This window comes from Hyperoodon ampullatus (genome assembly GCF_949752795.1).
Source record: "Hyperoodon ampullatus genome assembly, chromosome: 12".
Classification (NCBI taxonomy): domain Eukaryota; kingdom Metazoa; phylum Chordata; class Mammalia; order Artiodactyla; family Ziphiidae; genus Hyperoodon; species Hyperoodon ampullatus.
In genome coordinates this window covers 63,499,905-63,522,622 of record NC_136925.1, presented here as the reverse complement: position 1 = coordinate 63,522,622, position 22,718 = coordinate 63,499,905, and the positions used below count along the sequence as shown (strand labels likewise).

Below are 22,718 nucleotides of genomic sequence, written 5' to 3'. Positions count from 1 at the left end.
AATGTTTCAATTCCTCTTTCCATCCCCAGAGAACCTCCTCCTGGCCCCCTTTCCTTCCCTTCCTTCGGTTCCTTTAGGTGTGATTTGCTTAGGGAAGTCAGGAAGGGGAGTGGAGTGAAGCAAAGTTGTTTTTGTTTTGTTTTGTTTTTTTTAAATCCAGAAGGCGCGAGCTGCAGCGGTGAGTGTGTCAATCAGAGGGTTTTGTGCCTGGGGGCTCCTAGCGCTTCTGAGCAGAGGTGTCCCTGGGCGGCCCCACAATGAATATGAATAGGAATCCTTGCTAAATGGGACAGCAAAGCGCACCGCCCTGAATGACTGCACGTCATCCTAACCAGCCCAGGATAGATAGGAGGGTTCCTTTTGTCTCTTTTCTCCGCTGCAGCTCTATAAAAGCCCCTCTTTTTCAGCGTGAGTTGAGTTCAAGCACACACCAACTAGCTGTCCAGGAAACAGCCAAACCAGAGAGAGGGGAGTGGAGAGGGAGACAGGCGGGGGAAGGCAGTGCCTCAGCTTTTCTTCTCATTTCTTGCCGCTGAGACGTGGGTTACTGGGCTGCAGCTTTTTTTTTTTTTTTAATTCAAGATTTTCTTTAATTTCCTTCCTAAAGTCTCACCACAGTAGGGCCCCATCCCCTGTAATAAAATGAATTCTGATTCGAGCTCTGTCTCCAGCAGAGCTTCATCTCCGGACATGGATGAGATGTATCTGAGGGACCGTCACCACCGCCATCACCACCACCAGGAGAGCCGTCTCAACTCGGTCTCGTCCACGCAGGGCGACATGGTGCAGAAGATGCCCGGGGAGAGCCTTTCGCGGGCCGGCGCCAAAGCCGCGGGCGAGAGCAGCAAGTACAAAATCAAGAAGCAGCTGTCGGAGCAGGACCTACAGCAGCTGCGGCTGAAGATCAACGGACGAGAGCGCAAGCGGATGCACGACCTGAACCTCGCCATGGACGGGCTACGCGAGGTCATGCCCTACGCTCACGGGCCCTCGGTGCGCAAGCTCTCCAAGATCGCCACTCTCCTGCTGGCCAGAAACTACATCCTCATGCTCACCAGCTCCCTGGAGGAGATGAAGAGGTTGGTTGGTGAGATCTACGGGGGCCACCACTCGGCCTTCCACTGCGGGACTGTGGGCCACTCGGCCGGCCACCCAGCTCACGCCGCCAACGCCGTGCACCCGGTGCACCCCATCTTGGGAGGCGCGCTCTCGTCCGGCACCGCCTCGTCCCCGCTGTCCGCCGCCTCGCTGCCCGCCATCGGCACCATCCGGCCTCCCCACTCGCTGCTCAAGGCGCCGTCCACCCCGCCCGCGCTGCAGCTGGGCAGCGGCTTCCAGCACTGGGCCGGGCTGCCCTGCCCCTGCACCATCTGCCAGATGCCGCCGCCGCACCTGTCCGCTCTCTCCACCGCCAACATGGCCCGGCTGTCGGCCGAGTCCAAGGACTTGCTCAAGTGAGCAGCGGGCCGGCCCGGCTGCGGAGAATGAGGGGAGAGCGGCGGGAGGGCTCGAGGTGCCGGGCTGGGAGGGAAAAGGGAGGCTGGGCGCTCGGCCGGAGGGCGGGAGGGAGGGCGGGGGGCTCCCGAGGCCTCCCACACCTTCTGAGAGATCTCAGACCCTACTTGACCGCCGGAGGGAAAGGACTAAAACCAAACTGCAATTTCTAGGTGGTAGCGAAGGGGGGCTCGAACCAGACGTCGTGTGTCTTGCATGCATGCTTCTTTTCTCCATGCCGCGCCGGCATTTCTCACTGCCATACGCTCTTGTCAGAACGGCATTTGTTGTATAAAGACGGGATCGGTGTAGTTGAACACCGCCAAGGGCCTTTAGAGTCGCTGTCCATGTCTCTGGCTCTGTGTTCTCACCTTGGAAAAGACAACCATCCCTAAGACAACCATCCCTTTTGTGCGGAACAAATGTAAATATTTCCTTGAGATGGATGCAGTTAGAAGTGTCTCTCCTCTCCACAGTTGTTTTTCTAGAGCCAATGGAGAGAGAGAGAGAGAGAGAGAGAGAGAGAGAGAGAGAGAGAGAGAGAAAGAGAGAAAGAGAGAGAGAAAATCTCAAGACTTAAGTTTTGAATTTCAACTCCGGTCCAGGGCATGACAGCTCTTCTGTGGGTTTTCTTTAAGACGCAGTGTAGGTTGAAAGAATGCATGCACGCTTCTAAATGAATCTCGTCTAAACATTTTGTGCAGGCCGTGGTGCCATTTTCCTTGTAACAAGGATTTATGAGGGAATTCTCCGAAGTACTCCGTATATCTGTCTGTGGTTGTAAGAAGTGAAAAAGGGGGCAGAGTGCAAAGACCCAAACTCACGCACAGGCGCTTCTCCCCCACCCCACCCCCTTCAAACTCCATTCCCAACCTTCCGGGGCTGTTTTAGGGGCTGGCGACTGCAAGAGCTTGGGCTCCCTCTGCGAGCTTGCCCCATCCCCCCTTGCTCAGTTATTCTGCATGCGGGGTCGGCTCTCTCCATCATCAGCTTTGAAAACTTACTGTGGTTCGGGGAGGGGTGCCGTTTTTATTTTCCTGAACATTTGCTTGAACTATTTTGTTAGGGCTTCGAAGACAAGACCTGTCTTTATTTTTTATATATTCTTGATAACTATGATATATTTATTAATAACCAGTGTTTCTGGATGAGAATTTCAAATAAAAAAGAACCTTTAAATCCTGGCTTTGCTTTTGCCTAAAATTTTTGAAGATGGGGGTAGTGGGTAAGGAACATGTGGACCCAGTAAGGTATAGCTGGTGGAAGTGGGGGGAAGATTTGGGTGGGTGGGCAGATTCGAAGAGTTTTCTCTGATCATTTACAGGTAAAGAGGTCAGACGCATTGGTGTTAATTATTACAATGAAATATCCTTCAAATGGGGGCCTTGTCCATGTCACTAGTCTTGTGATATTTGAGCTCCTATTTCTCTGCAGTAATCAGATCCTCATAAACTCAACAGTTGAGATTTTTTTAAAAAGTGATCTAGAAACCCAAAGTGACAGGAAATGAGAAGCAGAGTGGTGACTGTGCTGGCTGTGTTGGCAACAGACGAGAACAAAACAGTGAATTAACTTCTTTTCACTTTAGATTGACTGTCTGGCTTAAAAAAAAAATCAAGCAAGTTAAAATCCAGTATATGTTTTAAAAATCAAGAAAGAGTGATCCTAAAAATTAATCAAATGCCCAGCCCCCCACCAGCCCCTTGGCAGCAGGCTCCTCAGAGATAGGGAAGGCCTCTCTGCTTTGTAAGGTGAGCTCAGAGGGATGCTAACAACCGCCCAAGTCTCAGCATCTCCAGATTTATAGTGGGAATTCTCTCTTTCCTCCCTTAGAAGATCCATTAGTTGAATGCAAGCTATTTGGAAGTGTTATTGGGGGGGAGGGATAAAGAGAGAAAAGTCTTCTACATAAATAATGGCTAAAACGGGGGTTATTTCAATCGATTACTTTTCTCTCTTCCCACCGTATGACGTTTCCAGATAGTTTGTATAAGCAAAAGTCATCCAGCAAGAAGGTTTTGTTTACTTGTTTATAGAGGACAAGAAATCAAGCTCTGGTGAAGATAACTCGACCAGCACATGCCTCTATTTCCCATTAAGGATAATGGAAACCTGATGGAAATGTACCACCCCAGAATCTGCCTCCAGCTTAGATGTAACATCACCTCCCTGCTGGCTGAGACTTAAGCGCCTCTTCAAGAGGGGGAGGCCAGGCAATCGATCTGTCTCTCTCTAGGATCCAGGGTAGACAGCACATCTAGGAAGCATCTACCACTTCCTAGGTCCCCCACTGCACCTCTCTGGGAGGGCACCTCAGTGGGTCCTGGGTCTATTTAACTCATTCTCCTCCATCTCTTTTTACCCCCAGCTCCCCCACTGCCAGGGAGATAGATCTAAGTGAGGGTCTACAGTGGAGGGTGCTTATTTCCTCTGGTTTTAGGCAGATAAATGGGGGGAATAATTGTCTATTTCCCAAGGGTGATTCATTTCTCTGGGTGAGGAAAGAGCTGTTGAGGATTTATTTGAAACCAACACAAGGCAGCCCTCCAGCCTTTCCCTGTGAGTTTATTATTTAGAAAAGAGAGGAGAGGGAGAAGTTTAATCAATCAGGAAAAGGACTTTCCTGTGAGTCACTGGCTTCTTTTGAGTCCTGTTTTCAAAGGCCTGGTCCTGGGGAAAGACAAGAGGCCTGACCACTGGCTTAGTGGTGGGCTTCATCCCTTCTCTAGAGCTGGGGCTTAAACTGGGCACTGACCGAAGAGAGATAAGGCCATGCTCCTTGTACCAGAGGAGTGGTGGCTGTGCTGCCGGGGCACGCAGGAATCCCTTGGGTTACCTCCAGTGGTCAGCAAAAAGGGCTGTGTGAGATGTAGAGAACAAATGTATGGACACCAAGGGGGGAAAGCGGCGGGTGGGGGATGAATTGGGAGATTGGGATTGACATGTATGCACTAATATGTATAAAATGGATAACTAATAAGAACCTGCAGTATAAAAAATAAATAAAATTCCAAATAAATAAATAAATAAATAGCTGTATGGTTCACGCTCTGGGGGAACTGTGCTAAAAACAGCCTCGGGCCCAGGTAATTCTATAACGAATTCTCCAACCCAAGTGGAAAACAGACACTGTTTCCAGAATTGAGGAGGCCCCCTAGACTAACTGGTCTCTTTTCTGGGTCACAAAAATTCCTTTGACCTGTAGACCAGAGAAAGGATTCCTTTAAGAACAGTTCAGGAACCCAAGGAGAAGGGCGATTTGGGAGCCAGGTGGTCTGGAGTTCCAGATTTATTGGGGAAGGAACAATCCCCACTTGCTTCCACTGGGAAGGGCCTTGCCCAGGAGCAGGCTGGTCTGCTTGGAGATGTGGCTTTGCAGGCGACTCTTACAGGCATTTTCCGTTAAGTTCTCGATTTCCCGATGCCAGCAACAAATGTACATGGCCGCGAAAGTGAGAGTGGATTCTTGGCCGGATTTTCTTTTCACTGCCAATGTTTCACCTTATCGAAAGTTCTTAAGTTTAAAGCAGTTTTTAATTCAATCTAGAAACACGACAACGACCCCTTCATTCCACAGTAAACTTTACATTTAAAAGGATGGCGAAAGCCTCGTGGGCAAAGGTATCCTGAGAAACCTAGACTAGAATCCTCACGAAGCCCTTCAAGCCAGTGACCCATCTTTAAGGCAGGGAGAAAGTCACGCCTAGAAAAGGAAAGCCGGCAGTAGTTGTCAGGGTCTGCTAAACCTGTGTTCCTAAAGACCCTCTTCCCTCTCCCCGGGGTTCCGGAGCCTTGGGTTTATATCCCCAAAAAAGGGCAGGGAGAGGTGACCGGAGTTGGTCCACGAAGTCCAAGGTTCCCTAACTCCTACAGGAGGAGGCCTTGTGTCCTCTCAAACTTTTTCAAGCTGCTGCGTCAAGCATGGCCTCCACTGGTACCCTCAGCAGAAATTGCAAAAGCCCGTCCCTCAGGGAGGACAATGAATTCTCTGAGCATCTCGCTCAGCTAACAAGATTTAACTGCTCTTTTCTTATCCCTTCTAGAGACTTCGGGCCCCTCTCTTCCCGTGCCGCCGCCCGCGTTCAAGGTGGGCTCCCAAGCCTGGGCGCCCAGACGACTAAGCTCTCGGCCCTCCCCGCCGATGCTCCCCTCGCGGCTCTGCCGCCCATGGAGGCCTGGCCAGACCTCGGGGGCCGGGGCTCCGCGGAGCCTCCGCGATCCAGGAACCTCGTCCCCCGGGACTGGCCGGTCCAGGTTCCTCAGGCTCAGGACCTGAGAAGCAAGAAGAGGAGCCGCCCCAGAAGGGCGAGGGCTGTGTCTTTGGAAGAAATAGGCCAGGGGAGGGGCCGTGGTGAGCTGGATGAACCTGCATCTTCCGCCCGCCTCTAGGCAAACTTGCGGGAGAACGAGGGGCCCCTCCCTCCCTCCCTCCCCCTTCAAAGTCTCTGAGCCTCGCACGTACCCTTTTCCCTCATAAGCAGCCGGGAGGAGGCAAACCCTAGAAGGTTCGGGTCTGCAGTACTGTTTTAGTTGCGTCTGTTTTCAGTGAAACCTTCCCCTGGGACCCCGGTCGGGGGGCTGAGAGGGGGCCGGAGAACGTGGGGTGCGGGAACCAAGAGGGGAAGATCAGGAGAGCCGCTGGGCTAGGGATCGCCGGGGTCCTGGGAACCCCGGGACCGGATCTCTCCCGACTCCCCGCTCCCGTTTCGCCCCCCGCCCGCTGGGTGCGCAGCCCCTCTCTCCGTCCTCTGCACCCAGCGGCGGGGAGCAGGGAGCCAGGCGCGGGCCTGGGTCTCGCGTCGCAGAAACTGGCCCTGCACCTCGCCTCTGGCTCTGGAGTCTAACTCGGAGCAAGTCGGGGCGGAGACTGCACGTCCGCGCGGAGCTAGGGGCCCTGGGGTCGGGGCTGCGTCCCATGGGAAACATCGGTCTCCGCGACTCGACCCCCGACTCCTCTCCGTCCCCTCCGCAGGCCCAGCGAAGCCGGGGCGCAGACGACAAAAGGCGCGCGGGAGAGGGACATCGCGGAGCAAGGCCCAACCCAGACTGCGCCGACACTTGCAAAGAGCCTCGAAATACCTAAGCGTTTAAGGAAAGTGGGTGGAAGAAAAAACAAGAGTAACAAACAAATCCAAACTTGGGCCGAGCGTGCGGGCGCGCTCTTTCATCTCTGTTCCCCGCGCCCCTATGCTGGGATGCCCGCCGACATCCGGTCAGCTTTGCTAAGGAGATACGGTCCGGGTCAGCCAGGGCGGCCCGGGCTGCTGCGCCTTCGTCAACCGCGCTTCCTCCCTGGGGACCTCACGGAGGACCCGGTCCGCTCGCTCCCCGAGGCCCGCCCTGGCCTCAACCCCTGGCGCGGAGACTCTGTTTCTAACCCAACCCTGGCCCTGTCCCCGGCTCCGGCACCAAAGTGAGGATAGTATCCCTGCAGCCGGCACTCGGGAGAGGAAGTTCAGCACGCCCCGGGAATTCGACACGTCCCAGGGGAGGCGGGGATCGGGATCCGCTGGGGCTGGGGTCCCAGGGAGCTGAGAGGCAGGGGTGCACAGATCTGGGCGCTCAATGCGGGGGCCTGGATGTTGCGCCGTGTCCTGGGGTTCGGGTGAAAGCAGAGTGGTTGGGTGTCTCCATCCTGAGGAGGGCAGGGAAGGGACAGTGCCGAAGGGTCTGGGAAGCAAGTTGGGATAACAGCCCTCAAAAGTTTGGGGATTCTGTCTGGCCAGCACTTGATCAGCGCCGGTCTTTCCCGCCGGTCTGCGACCGACACCTCCGAGAGTGCAGGAGCCTGGGCCTGATTCTGGGGGCGCCACAGTTTACGTAAGATGCAGCCTGTCAATCTTTAATCCCCCTTGGGCCTGAAAAACTCCAGAAGCCGGGTTCCGAGAGCCCCACCCCCGACCCCCGCGTGCTGCTGAGCTGAGGTGCCGAGACCATGTTTCTGTCACAGGCAGGACCCTTAACACCTCGGAAGGAAACAGGTTGGAGCAAGCACATTTTATGAAGACTCTCTTCTCCTCGTTATTCAACTGCTCCTCCCTCCCTTCCACTCCCGGGAAAGGGCGAGGAAATTCACAGCATCCTTTGAACCCACAAGTAAACAGACAGCTCTCTACTGCACTCCCAGCAATGTAAGCCTCAACATTCCTTCCTTTGGTATTTCTCTTAATCTTCCTCCTTTTAAGCAATCAACACTTTCTTTCTTTTTTTTCTTAACATCTTTATTGGAGTATAATTGGTTTACAATGTTGTGTTAGTTTCTGCTGTAGAACAAAGTAAATCACCTATATGTATACATATATCCCCATATCCACTCCCTCTTGCGTCTCCCTCCCACCCTCCCTGTCCCACCACTCTAGGTGGTCACAAAGCACCAAGCTGATCTCCCTGTGCTATGCGGATGCTTCCCACCAGCTATCTATTTTACATTTGGTAGTGTATATATGTCCATGCTACTCTCTCACTTTATCCCAGCTTACGCTTCCCCCTCCCTGTGTCCTCAAGTCCATTCTCTACGTCTATGTTTTTATTCCTTTCCTGCCCCTAGGTTCATGAGAACCTTTTTTTTTTTTAGATTCCATATACATGTGTTAGCATAGGGTATTTGTTTTTCTCTTTCTGACTTCACTCTGTATGATAGGCTCTAGGTCCATCCACCTCACTACAAATAACTCAATTTCATTTCTTTTTATGGCTGAGTAATATTCCATTGTATATATGTGCCACATCTTCTTTATCCATTCATCTGTCGATGGACAGTTAGGTTGCTTCCATGTCCTGGCTATTGTAAATAGAGCTGCAATGAACATTGTGGTAGATGACTCTTTGAATTATGGTTTTCTCAGGGTATATGCCCAGTAGTGGGATTCCTGGGTCATATGGTAGTTCTATTTTTAGTTTTTTAAGGAACCTCCATACTCTTCTGCATAGTGGCTATATCAATTTACATTCCCAGCAACAGTGCAAGAGGGCTCCCTTTTCTCCACCCCTCTCCAGCATTTATTGTTTGTAGATTTTTTGATGATGGCCATTCTCACCAGAGGTGATACCTCATTGTAGTTTTGATTTGCATTTCTCTAAAGATTAGTGATGTTGAGCATTCTTTCATGTGTTTGTTGGCAATCTATATATGTTCTTTGGAGAAATGTCTTTTTAGGTCTTCTGCCCATTTTGGGATTGGGTTGTTTGTTTTTTTGATATTGAGCTGCATGAGCTAAGCAATCAACACTTTCTGAGTGCTTTCGTGTGCCAAGCACCGGAGAAAACTGAACAAAGCAGCAAAAGAAGTAGGACATTCAAACGCATAAGAAATGGCCCCTGCCCTCAGGGTCCTCAGACCCTAGTGGGAAAACACAGGGCATCTAAATCCTAAGGTAAAACCTCCAGTGGCTGCACAAAACACAGGTGCTGCAAGCCTGCCTTCCAGAAGCTTTTTCAGATACTGGAAAACTCACTGCTCATTCCCTCTACCAGACAGAGGACAGGAGCAGACGCCTTTGATGAACATGGAAATAAAAAGAAGCAATGGTGGCAGTATTTTGTTTCATCGCTGTTGTTTAGAGATTTATTGACACTGAGATAAACTTCAGTCTGAGGTATCTCCGTAATTCATGTCCCCATCAGTTATTACCAAATGAGCAAATCGTTTTTTATTTTAACTGGTTTTTAAAAGAAAAAACTAAAAGAGGGGGGAGGTTGGGAGAAATCTTTTTTTTAATGGGATTAGAGTCATTATCCTCCTTGTCTCTGTGGGTCCCTGAGCTACAGAAACTTGCCTCTTGACTCCTGAGTTCACCAGGCTATGTTCTAGACATAAAACAATCCTGTAATTTCCTTCAAGAACAAAAGTTTTCAAAGAAATGACCTGCACGTTATCCCCCTCAATAAAGCAGAACTGACTTAATGGTCTGTTAATTACTCCATCCCGGCAGGGGGAGGGAAGCTTCCAAAAGGATTGCTACAAACCCTCTGTTGATTGTGGTCTGTCCCCAAATGTACAGCTGGGACTGGGCCATTGAAAACCCAGACAAAACAAAATCCCTGATAAATAATCCTACCTAGAACACAAAGATTCAGCATACAATTGTTGAATCTTTGCTGGATCCTCAGAGAAGCCCGGAGCGAGCTCCTCTGGGGCTTCCGGTAATCTTTAAATTTGAGGCCAAGTATTCTTGGACAAAAGTTAAAAGAAAGACCGTGGTTGACTCTCCTGTCCTCTCATCCTCTTGTGTCAAATTTCTTTCACTTTTATTTGAGACTCTGACTATACTTCTTTTATCCAATCTTCTTTTGTAGGAATTACAGTTTGTTTCATCATTTAATACATTTTTGGTTTGGTCATCTTTTCCAATTTTTGTCTATTAATGATTTAAACTGAGGAAGACAAATTTGATTGTTCTAGTAAAAAAGGACAAAGTAGAGAATCAAAATATAAGAGATAGATTTGGGTTATTATTCTCTGTGACTTTTTCACATCTGTAAAGTGACAACTGCATCATACCATTAAATATATTTCTAAAATAAAAAAGTTTAAAACATCCTACTTAAACCCAAGCAACATTGAGTAATCATCCAGTTAATTTTGTGTCAGAGACAGTTAAGCAGAAAAATTCAATTTTTAAAAATATTTCTTTAAGGAAGAAAATATACATGTTCTACCCTAATTGAGAAAATGTTGGTTTTAATTTGGTGTATATTTGACTTTTGCGGACCCATTGAAATGAAACACTGCAGAAAGATGAAATGTGGCATCTAGAGAGATGGGTCATGAAAATGATCAAAATGTGGATATGATCTGTTTTGAAAATTAGTTCTTTGTCTGAACTAGGCAATAACGGAGAGAGTCTGTCAAACCACACAGTCTCCCGCATCTACCATCATTTTTTAAGGAAGTGATCCTTAAGAGTCATGTGTTGATGGAAACCAACCTCTGTCTTCCTTGCCACAGTTGACTGGTCCCTGCATGGTGCATGAGCTAATCATTATAATCATGAGAGAGGCTAGCTCAAAGGTGATTGGCATTAAATTGTGCCCATAATTGTGTTTCATATAGAATGGTGGCAAACACATACTTTTCTCTCCTTTGGAAAAGTGAAAAAAATCTAGTGAATCAAAAAGAAACCCATCATTTAACCTCAGCTTGGCCCCCAAAGCTGAACTTTTGTTTTGATTTTGTGTACTGTTGACTGTTCATCCCAGTTATGTGAGAAACAGGATCTAGACACAGAGTGAGACAGTGTGACCTGTGTAGCTCAGATAGTGTTGTTCCTTTCAATAAAATCCATACAAAAGGCCATCTTTTCCTGTCTTGTCAATGATGTCCTCACGATCCTGACTTTCCCACAGTCCTATATAGCTAATAGACAAACATGAAAAACAAGAAGCCGTTCCTCTTGCTAAATAGTCCATGGGGAATACTAGAAGTAGAGAAGGCAATTTGTTTCCAATTTTTACTAGATTTATATTATGAATAGATTAGACTCCGAGATTGAATAAAGTACTTTCAGAAATGATACTGACTGACCATGCACTGCAGAGATGGGTTAGGTCCTCTTTTTCCCCTTTGCAGAAATTAATGTGCTCAGGTATCAATGGCCCTCCCCAAAGGGCATTTTGATTTGGAACGTTTTTTTCATTTTTTACCCTTAGGTAGTTGATTTCCTAGCACTTCTGTCACTTGTGGAGTGTTGTTTTCCAGGCTCTTGAGACACTGGATCTCTTCAGAGCCACAGAGTACATTGACTTACGATCAGTAACTTTTCATCATTTTTGATCTGGGCAAATTTTTAAATAAAAAATACTGAGAAACATGCAGTGTAATTTTCAGAGTACGCATTAGATCTCAGTAAAAAAAAAATTACGAAGGAGTTGTAACTTGAGGGAAAACACTAACAGTAAAAACTTGTTGGAATATATTTAAAATGGAGAGAATTAATCTTTTTTTTCTTTTTTTTTTTGAAACAACAGTTTTATTTAAACCCAGCCAAACATGGTACTTGGCCTTGAGTGGCTAGAGAAGAGGGCAGAAGAGACAGGTAGGGGACTGCTACTTTTCTAAATGTGCTCTTACTATGCAGACCCTATACCTCATCGAAGTGGACAGTGAGCTGTGAGAGGCTTCACTTATAGTTCTGTACTTGACCACAATCGATTCTTTTCTTTTTCTATAATTTGCATCCTTTGTGATTTTATGTGAAGCTTCATCATCTAAAATATATTACAGTTATGGTATAAAAGAATGTTCTAGAGTTTGTTGAAACTAGAATTAGGTTCATTGAAAAATTCGATGTTTCTCTGCACTTTAAACTTGAAAGAAAGAGATGGGAGATAGAATCTGCGGAGCAGGGATGAAATGGATTTATTAAGTGGAGCAAATAAGGCAAGAAACATGGTGGCCACTTCTTTAAAAGGCAAACCATTTCTGTTGGTGACATGGTGTCAAAAGTTACTGTTATTAGTTTGTCCCTCACATATATATGCTTTAGGTGAACATGCTGCTTAGAAAAAAGGACCATGTTTGCTTACTTCCAAGAGATGGAAGATTTATGGGTGAATTCTTCTCTTTCTCCTCTATCTTCCTCTTCAATTCCCCTTTCTTCCTCTTTTCTTCTATCTTGCTTCTCAATTATCTCCTCATCTTCTTGCTCTCTACCTTCTTCTACATCTCTGCTTCCAGTCTCTATTTTATTCTCCATTCCAGCTCATCCCTCTGCTCTATTCGTCCATTGCATTGGCCACTTCATTGCTTTAGGGGAGCCTGGGGTTAACATTCCCCTAGCCTTCTCACTCAGTCCTTGCACATGCAATCTGCCTGCTCTTCCAACAAGTTTTGGTATCTGTTATCCTGGGCAGCTCTGTTAATATCTTCACTCTCTCAGCCTGTGTTATGTAACAGAAAAAAATGAGCTACATGGAAATGTGTTGCAGAACCAAAGATGTTCGAAAGCGTTTTAACTTCCAAAAACAGCATTATCATGAGAATACCTTTGCAGGTGATAGAGGTATTGTGGTAGATGCTATGCATGTCTTAGCCCGCTTGTGTTAATTTAGGGGAAATATTTATATTAATAATTATAGAAAACACAAAGTTCTTACAGTGTGCCAGTCATGGTTTAAAATACTCAGAAAGTATTAACTCATTTAATTCCCACTGAAAACCTATGCAGGTAGTACTATTATTATTCCCATGTTTGCAAATGTAGAAACTGAGGCACAGAAAGTTACATACTGTAACTTTCCTGGTGTGACCTAGATCAGTGGTGTCCCCAGGCTTACAGCATGGGTTCTGGGCCAGCAGTATCAGCAGGATCTGGGAACTTGTTAGAAACACAAAATCTGAGATTTTACCTTACTGGCAAACATATAAGGCTATCACAGTTTTGTGGATGCTGGCTGAGGACACAAGACCCTTGTCGGAAACAAGGAGCTTTATTTCTCACTGCATGGAAAAGTATCATGGGCATCATGTTCACATTTGCTCCTCTAGTCCTTTAATTCCCATGAGAGCATTGCAGAGGTAGCAAAGTTTGTCAGTGTCTCAGATCACAAGATGAAGAGGAATGCAAGACACCTGTGGAGTTTCTGCCAACAGAGCATTAAGACCAGCACACTCTTCCAGCAACTGGCACTCTGTCATCATTCTTTGGGACAAGGTCACTGTCTACTCCCCTTCCTCTCCCTCCCACGGACGTGATATACATCTTGAATGTTTATGAGTACAGAAATCCTTGTATAATAAGCAGTGCTTCTTTGTTTGTGTACCCATTTTTAATTTATAATTGAACTGTGTTATAGTCCTGCTTCTGTTACTTTTTTTCCCCCACTCAGCATTAGGTTTTAAGATCCATCCACTTGGCTGTTGGTTAATCTTTTTCCACTCCTATTTTATTGAGTTATATTTGACATACAACATTGTATGTAAGTTCAAGGTGTACAGTGCATTCATCTGATGCATTTATATTGCAATATGATTGCCGCCGTAGCAATAGTTAACACCTCTATCTTGTTAACTATCTTGTTAATTATCTTTATTTCTAATGTTGGGAACAATTAAGATCTAGTCATTCACCAAGTTTAAGGTTCATGATACTGTTTTGCTGTCTATAATCACTGTACTGTGTATTAGGTCTCCAGGATTTATTTATCTACTGGTTGCACGTATGTAGTGTCCCCCAGTTTCAACTCTGCGGAGTATTCCATACAGTGTGTCCACCACATTTCATTTCTCATTTCCCTCGTGATGAAACTTAGCTTCCCTGTAGCACCCTACTATTATTAACATGGCAATGAAAATCTTTACATATATGTCCCTTCTTGCATCTCTCCAAGAATTTCTTTTCTATAAATATATATATAATCTCCAAGATATATAACCAGTATTCTTTGCTCATTTTTTATTAGTTTCTTCTTTATAACAAAGTGAATCAGTTATACATATACATCTGTTCCCGTATCCCTTCCCCATTGCGTCTCCCTCCCTCCCACCCTCCCTATCCCACCCTTCCAGGCGGTCACAAAGCACCGAGCTGATCTCCCTGTGCTATGCGGCTGCTTCCCACTAGCTATCTACCTTACGTTTGGTAGTGTATATATGTCCATGCCTCTCTCTCGCTTTGTCACAGCTTACACATCCCCCTCCCCATATCCTCAAGTCCATTCTCAAGTAGCTGTCTTTATTCCTGTTTTACCCCTAGGTTCTTCATGACATTTTTTCCCCTTAAATTCCATATATATGTGTTAGCATACGATATTTGTCTTTCTCTTTCTGACTTACCTCACTCTGTATGACAGACTCTAGGTCTATCCACCTCATTACAAATACCTCAATTTCATTTCTTTTTATGGCTGAGTAATATTCCATTGTATATATGTGCCACATCTTCTTTATCCATTCATCCGATGATGGACACTTAGGTTGTTTCCATCTCTGGGCTATTGTGAATAGAGCTGCAATGAACATTTTGGTACATGCCTCTTTTTGAATTATGGTTTTCTCAGGGTATATGCCTAGTAGTGGGATTGCTGGGTCATATGGTAGTCCTATTTTTAGTTTTTTAAGGAACCTCCATACTGTTCTCCATAGTGGCTGTACCAATTCACATTCCCACCAGCAGTGCAAGAGTGTTCCCTTTTCTCCACACCCTCTACAGCATTTACTGTTTCTAGATTTTTTGATGACGGCCATTCTGACTGGTGTGACATGATATCTCATTGTAGTTTTGATTTGCATTTCTCTAATGATTAATGATGTTGAGCATTCTTTCATGTGTTTGTTAGCAGTCTGAATATCTTCTTTGGAGAAAAGTCTATTTAGGTCTTCTGCCCATTTTTGGATTGGGTTGTTTGTTTTTTTGATATTGAGCTGCATGAGCTGCTTATAAATTTTGGAGATTAATCCTTTGTCAGTTGCTTCATTTGCAGATATTTTCTCCCATTCTGAGGGTTGTCTTTTGGTCTTGTTTATGGTTTCCTTTGCTGTGCAAAACCTTTGAAGTTTCACTAGGTCCCATTTGTTTATTTTTGTTTTTATTTCCATTTCTCTAGGAGGTGGGTCCAAAAGGATCTTGCTGTGATTTATGTCGTAGAATGTTCTGCCTATGTTTTCCTCTAAGAGTTTGATAGTTTCTGGCCTTACATTTAGGTCTTTAATCCATTTTGAGCTTATTTTTGTGCATGGTGTTAGGGAGTGATCTAATCTCATACTTTTACATGCCCCTGTCCAGTTTTCCCAGCACCACTTATTGAAGAGGCTGTCCTTTCTCCTCTGTACATTCCTGCCTCCTTTATCAAAGATAAGGTGACCATATGTGCATGGGTTTATCTCTGGGGTTTCTATCCTGTTCCATTGATCTATCTTTCTGTTTTTGTGCCAGTACCACACTGTCTTGATTACTGTAGCTTTGTAGTATAGTCTGAAGTCAGGGAGCCTGATTCCTCCAGCTCCGTTTTTCGTTCTCAAGATTGCTTTGGTTATTCGGGGTCTTTTGTTTTTCCAAACAAATTTTGAAATTTTTTGTTCTAGTTCTGTGAAAAATGCCAGTGGTAGTTTGATAGGGATTGCATTGAATCCATAGATTGCTTTGGGTAGTAGAGTCATTTTCACAATATTGATTCTTCCAATCCAGGAACATGGTATATCTCTCCATCTATTTGTATCATATTTAATTTCTTTCATCAGTGTCTTATAATTTTCTGCATACAGGTCTTTTGTCTCCTTAGGTAGATTTATTCCTAGATATTTCATTCTTTTTGTTGCAATGGTAAATGGGAGTGTTTTCTTGATTTCCCTTTCAGATTTTTCATCATTAGTGTACAGGAATGCCAGAGATTTCTGTGCATTAATTTTGTATCCTGCTACTTTACCAAATTCATTGATTAGCTCTAGTAGTTTTCTGGTAGCATCTTTAGGATTCTCTATGTATAGTATCATGTCATCTGCAAACAATGACAGCTTTACTTCTTCTTTTCCAATTTGGATCCCTTTTATTTCCTTTTCTTCTCTGATTACTGTGGCTAAAACTTCCAAAATTATGTTGAATAAGAGTGGTGAGAGTGGGCAGCCTTGTTTTGTTCCTGTTCTTAGTGGAAATGCTTTCAGTTTTTCACCATTGAGGACGATATTGGCTGTGGTTTTGTCATATATGGCCTTTATTATGTTGAGGAAAGTTCCCTCTATGCCTACTTTCTGCAGGGTTTTCATCATAAATGGATGTTGAATTTTGTCAAAAGCTTTGTCTGCATCTATTGAGATGATCATATGGTTTTTCTCCTTCAGTTTGTTAATATGGTGTATCACATTGATTGATTTGCGTATATTGAAGAATACTTGCATTCCTGGAATAAACCCCACTTGATCATGGTGTATGATCCTTTTAATGTGCTGTTGGATTCTGTTTGCTAGTATTTTGTTGAGGATATTTGCATATATGTTCATCAGTGAATTGGCCTGTAGTTTTCTTTCTTTGTGATATCCTTGCCTGGTTTTGGTATCAAGGTGATGGTGGCCTCGTAGAATGAGTTTGGGAGTGTTCCTCCCTCTGCTATATTTTGGAAGAGTTTGAGAAGGATAGGTGTTAGCTCTTCTCTAAATGTTTGATAGAATTCCCCTGTGAAGCCGTCTGGGCTTTTGTTTGTTGGAAGATTTTTAATCACAGTTTCAATTTCATTACTTGTGATTGGTCTATTCATATTTTCTGTTTCTTCCTGATTCAGTCTTGGCAGGTTGTGCATTTCTAAGAATTTGTCCATTTCTTCCAGGTTGTCCATTTTTTTAGCATAGAGTTGCTTGTAGTAATCTCTCATGATCTTTTGTATTTCTGCAGTGTCAGTTGTTACTTCTCCTTTTTCATTTCTAATTCTATTGATTTGAGTCTTCTCCCTTTTTTCTTGATGAGTCTGGCTAATGGTTTATCAATTTTGTTTATCTTCTCAAAGAACCAGCTTTTAGTATTATTGATCTTTGCTATCATTTCCTTCATTTCTTTTTCATTTATTTCTGATCTGATCTTTATGATTTCTTTCCTTCTGCTAACTTTAGGATGTTTTTGTTCTTCTTTCTCTAATTGCTTTAAGTGCAGGGTCAGGTTGTTTACTCGAGATGTTTCCTGTTTCTTAAAGTAGGATTGTATTGCTATAAACTTCCCCCTTAGAACTGCTTTTGCTGCATCCCATAGGTTTTGGGTCATCGTGTCTCCATTGTCATTTGTTTCTAGGTATTTTTTATTTCCTCTTTGACTTCCTCAATGATCACTTCGTTATTAAGTAGTGTATTGTTTAGCCTCCATGTGTTTGTATTTTTTACAGATCTTTTCCTGTAGTTGATATCTAGTCTCATAGCATTGTGGTCGGAAAAGATACTTGGTACAATTTCAATTTTCTTAAATTTACCAAGGCTTGATTTGTGACCCAAGATATGATCTATCCTGGAGAATGTTCCATGAGCACTTGAGAAAAATGTGTATTCTGTTGTTTTAGGATGGACTGTCCTATAAATATCAGTTAAGTCCATCTTGTTTAATGTATCATTTAAAGCTTGTGTTTCCTTATTTATTTTCATTTTGGATGATCTGTCCATTGGTGAAAGTGGGGTGTTGAAGTCCCCTAATATGAGTGTGTTACTGTCGATTTCCCCTTTTATGGCTGTTAGTATCTGCCTTATGTATTGAGGTGCTCCTATGTTGGGTGCATAAATATTTACAATTGTTATATCTTCTTCTTGGATCAATCCCTTGACCATTATGTAGTGCCCTTCTTTGTCTCTTCTAGTAGTGTTTATTTTAAAGTCTATTTTGTCTGATATGAGAATTGCTACTTCAGCTTTCTTTTGATTTCCATTTGCATGGAATATCTTTTTCCATCCCCTTACTTTCAATCTGTATGTGTCTCTAGGTCTGAAGTGGGTCTCTTGTAGACAGCATATATATGGGTCTTGTTTTTGTATCCATTCAGCCAATCTGTGTCTTTTGGTGGGAGCATTTAGTCCATTTTCATTTAAGGTAATTATCGATACGTATGTTCCTATTCCCATTTTCTTAATTGTTTTGGGTTTCTTATTGTAGGTATTTTCCTTCTGTTGTGTTTTTTGCCTAGAGAAGTTCCTTTAGCATTTGTTGTAAAGCTGGTTTGGTGGTGCTGAACTCTCTCAGCTTTTGCTTGTCTGTAAACGTTTTAATTTCTCCATCAAATCTGAATGAGATCCTTGCTGGGTAGAGTAATCTTGGGTGCAGGTTTTTCTCCTTCATCACTTTAAATATGTCCTGCCACTCCCTTCTGGCTTGTAGAGTTTCTGCTGAGAGATCAGCTGTTAACCTGATGGGGATTCCCTTGTGTGTTATTTGTTGTTTTTCCCTTGCTGCTTTTAATATGTTTTCTTTGTGTTTAATTTTTGACAGTTTGATTAATATGTGTCTTGGCGTATTTCTCCTTGGATTTGTTCTGTATGGGACTCTCTGTGCCTCCTGGACTTGATTAACTATTTCCTTTCCCATATTAGGGAAGTTTTCAACTATAATCTCTTCAAATATTTTCTCAGTCCCTTTCTTTTTCTCTTCTTCTTCTGGAACCCCTATAATTTGAATGTTGGTGCGTTTAATGTTGTCCCAGAGGTCTCTGAGACTGTCCTCAGTTCTTTTCATTCTTTTTTCTTTATTCTACTCTGCAGTAGTTATTTCCACTACTTTATCTTCCAGGTCACTTATCCGTTCTTCTGCCTCAGTTATTCTGCTATTGATCCCATCTAGAGTATTTTTAATTTCATTTACTATGTTTCTAATCGTTGCTTGATTCATCTTTAGTTCTTCTAGGTCCTTGTTAACTGTTTCTTGCATTTTGTCTATTCTATTTCCAAGATTTTGGATCATCTTTACTATCATTATTCTTAATTCTTTTTCAGATAGACTGCCTATTTCCTCTTCATTTGTTAGGTCTGGTGAGCTTTTATCTTGCTCCTTCACCTGCTGTGTGTTTTTCTGTCTTCTCATTTTGCTTATCTTAGTGTGTTTGGGGTCTCCTTTTTTCAGGCTGCAGGTTCGTAGTTCCCGTTGTTTTTGGTGTCTGTCCCCAGTGGCTATGGTTGTTTCAGTGGGTTGTGTAGGCTTCCTGTTGGAGGGGACTGGTGCCTGTGTTCTGGTGGATGAGGCTCGATCTTGTCTTTCTGGTGGACAGGTCCACGTCTGGTGGTGTGTTTTGGGGTGTCAGTGGCCTTATTATGTTTTTAGGCAGCCTCTCTGGTAATGGGTGGGGTTGTGTTCCTGTCTTGCTAGTTGCTTGGCATAGGGTGACCAGCACTGTAGCTTGCTGGACGTTGAGTGAAGCTGGGTGCTGGTGTTCAGATGGAGATCTCTGGGAGATTTTTGCCGTTTGATATTATGTTGAGCTGGGAGGTCTCTTGTGGACCAGTGTCCTGAAGTTGGCTCTCCCACCTCAGAGGCACAGCACTGACTCCTGGCTGCAGCACCAAGAGCCTTTCATCCACCCGGCTCAGAATAACAGGGAGAAAAAGTAGAAAGAAAGAATTAGTAGAAGTAGAAAGAAAGAAAGAAAGAAAGAAAGAAAGAAGGAAGGAAAGAAGAGAGGGAGGAAGGAGGTAGGGAAGGTAGGAAAAAGAGAAAGAGAGAAGAAGTAAATAGAATAAAGTATGATAAAATATAATAGCGTTATTAAAATAAAAAATAATTATTAAAAAAAATTTTTTTTAATTAAGAAAAAAAAAAAAACCGGACGGATAGAACCCTGGGACAAATGGTGGAAGCAAAGCTATACAGACAAAATCTCACACAGAAGCATACACATACACTTTCACAAAAAGAGAAAAAGGGGAAAAAATCGTAAATCTTGCTCTCAAAGTCCACCTCCTCAGCTTGGGATAATTCGTTGTAAAAAGAGGAAAAGGGGAAAATATCATAAATCTTGTTCTCAAAGTCCACCTCCTCAATTTGGGATGATTCGTTGTCTATTCATGTATTCCACAGATGCAGGGTACATCAGGTTGATTGTGGAGCTTTAATCCGCTGCTTCTGAGGCTGCTGGGAGAGACTTCCCTTTCTCTTCTTTATTCTCACAGCTCCCGCGTCTCAGCCTTGGACCTGGCCCCTCCTCTGCGTGTAGGTCGCCGGAGGGCGTCTCTTCTTCGCTCAGATAGGACGGGTTTAAAGGAACCGCTGATTCGGGGACTCTGGCTCACTCAGGCCGGGGGGAGGGAGGGGTATGGAGTGCGGGGCGAGCCTGCGGCGGCAGAGGCCGGCGTGACGTTGCACCAGCCCGAGGCGCGCCGCGCGCTCTCCCGGGGCAGCCGTCCCTGGATCCCGGGACCCCGGCAGTGGCGGGCTGCACAGGCTCCCCGGAGGGGCGGTGTGGACAGTGACCTGTGCTCGCACACAGGCCTTGTGGCGGCGGCAGCAGCAGCCCCAGCGTCCCACGCCCGTCTCTGGGGTCCGCGCTATTAGCCGCGGCTCGCGGCCATCTCTGGAGCTCCTTTAAGCAGCCCTTTAAGCAGCGCTCTTAATCCCCTCTCCTCGTGCACCAGGAAACAAAGAGGGAAGAAAGTCTCTTGCCTCTTCAGCAGCTCCAGACTTTTTCACGGACTCCCTCCCCGCTAGCCGTGGTGCACTAACCCCCTCAGGCTCTCTTCCCGCCGCCAGCCCCAGTCCTCTCCCTGCCCTGCGACTGAAACCCGAAACCCGAGCCTCAGCTCCCAGCCCCGCCCGCCGCGGCGGCCAAGCAGACAAGCCTCTCGGGCTGGTGAGTGCCTGAGGGCACCGATCCTCTGTGCGGGAATCTCTCCGCTTTGCCCTCCGCACCCCTGTTGCTGCGCTCTCCTCCACGGCTCCGAAGCTTTCCCCCTCCGCCACCCGCAGTCTCCGCCCGCGAAGGGGCTTCTAGTGTGTGGAAACCTTTCCTCCTTCACGGCTCCCTCCCACTTGTGCAGGTCCCGTCCCTATCCTTTTGTCTCTGTTTATTCTTGTTTCTTTTGCCCCACCCAGGTACGTGGGGAGTTTCTTGCCTTTTGGGGGGTCTGAGGTCTTCTGTCAGCGTTCGGTAGGTGTTCTGTAGGAGTTGTTCCACGTGTAGATGAATTTCTGGTGTATCTGTGGGGAGGAAGGTGATCTCTGCGTCTTACTCTTCCGCCATCTTCCCCCAGGTCCTGCTCATTTTTCTATCAGGTTATGTGTCTGTTTTTCAAGAGTTCCTTGTACAGTTTAGATATTGAAAGTTTTAGATATAACAACTGTCTTCTCCTAATATTTTAATTTTATGTTTTATGTTCCTTTTTCTATACAGGGTACCCAATTTTCCTAACATTGTCTGCTCTACAGTCTGTTCTTTCCCTGTATAGATTTGTGATGGCATCTTTATTCTACATTAAGTTCCTATATATTCATGGGTCTTTTTTTGAACGTTCCACTCTGTATCATTGTTATATTAGTTTGCTTCTATGCCACTTCCAGTATATTGTTATTACTATGACTTAGTATTATATCTTAATATACAGTAAAATGAATCCAAGGAGAATAAACTTTTCACAAAAGGGTCATATTTGTCTCCAAACTGAATACATTCTAAGCCAACCAGAGTAATGATTTTTTAAAAGGCAGTGCTAATATTACAAGATTTTTTTTTTTTTTTTTTGGCTGCTTTGGGTCTTCGTTGCTGCACGCGGGCTTTCTCTAGTTGCAGCGAGTGGGGGTTACTCTTTGTTGCATTGCACTGGCTTCTCATTGTAGTGGCTTCTGTTGTTGTGGAGCACGGGCTCTAGGCACGCAGGCTTCAGTAGTTGTGGCTCGCGGGCTCTAGAGAGCAGGCTTAGCAATTATGGCGCACGGGCGTAGTCACCCCACGGCATGTGGGATCCCCCCAGACCAGGGCTCGAAACCGTGTCCCCCGCATTGGCAGGCGAATTCCCACCCACTGCACCACCAGGGAAGCCCACAATTACAAGATTTTTTTGTCACCTGTTCCTTTAGGTGTTGGAAGGGAAAAGAGATATGTATATATGCAGGCCTCTTAGAGTTATTATAATATTCTTATTTTTTCACTCTATTTCCTCAACCTCAAAATCAAGGATGGGAATTCTCAAGCTTTCTGACTCCCTATATGAAGCAGTTTAATGCTTCATTATTCAGAGCTTAGAAGCAAGTTTCCTCCTAATTATAAAGGTGCACAGATAGTGTCCAATGTTATATCCCATTACATTATATACTCTACATCATTATGTACTTACTATACAGTGTCTTCTACAGTAAGCAGTAGAAATTTTTCTCAAGGAGGAACTTCCTGCTCATCCTGAAAGAATGTTTTGCAGATGGATTCAAATCTAAATAGAAGCCTTTCAAGCTTACTCAGGCTCTTTCAGACCTCCAGGCCTGGGCACATTCTAACCCCATTGCCTGGAACACTTGTCTCACCCTATTCCCCTTTGCCTAGCTATTCATATCCAATCTTCACTTCCCAGCTTCCCTGGGGAGTCTGGGCCAGTGGTGCTTAGACCTCCCTTTGGGCTCTCTTAGCCCAATGTACCTCTCCTTCACAGCACTCCCCACCTGGAACCACTTGCTCGTCCTTTTCTTTCACTGGAATGTGAACCCTATAGGGCAGAACCGTGATGGTCCTCTTCACCCAACATAGTGTCTGGAGCATAATGGGTGCATAAAGGACATTTTGTGAACCAACGAATGAGAAATGTTGTAGAGGAGATCTAAGCTTTGGATGAGTAGTTGCATAAGATGATC

At 44.9% G+C, this 22,718-nt stretch overlaps 1 protein-coding gene across 1 annotated transcript; it reads left to right on the top strand.

The window, feature by feature from the left end:
* Nucleotides 1-642: 642 nt before the first annotated feature.
* OLIG3 (oligodendrocyte transcription factor 3) lies at nt 643-1,458 on the top strand (the record flags this gene model as incomplete). Its single annotated transcript, XM_079716102.1, has 1 exon — nt 643-1,458. One exon carries the CDS (start codon nt 643-645, stop codon nt 1,456-1,458), a length of 816 nt encoding a protein of 271 aa, XP_079572228.1.
* Between the last annotated feature and the right edge of the window lie 21,260 nt (nt 1,459-22,718).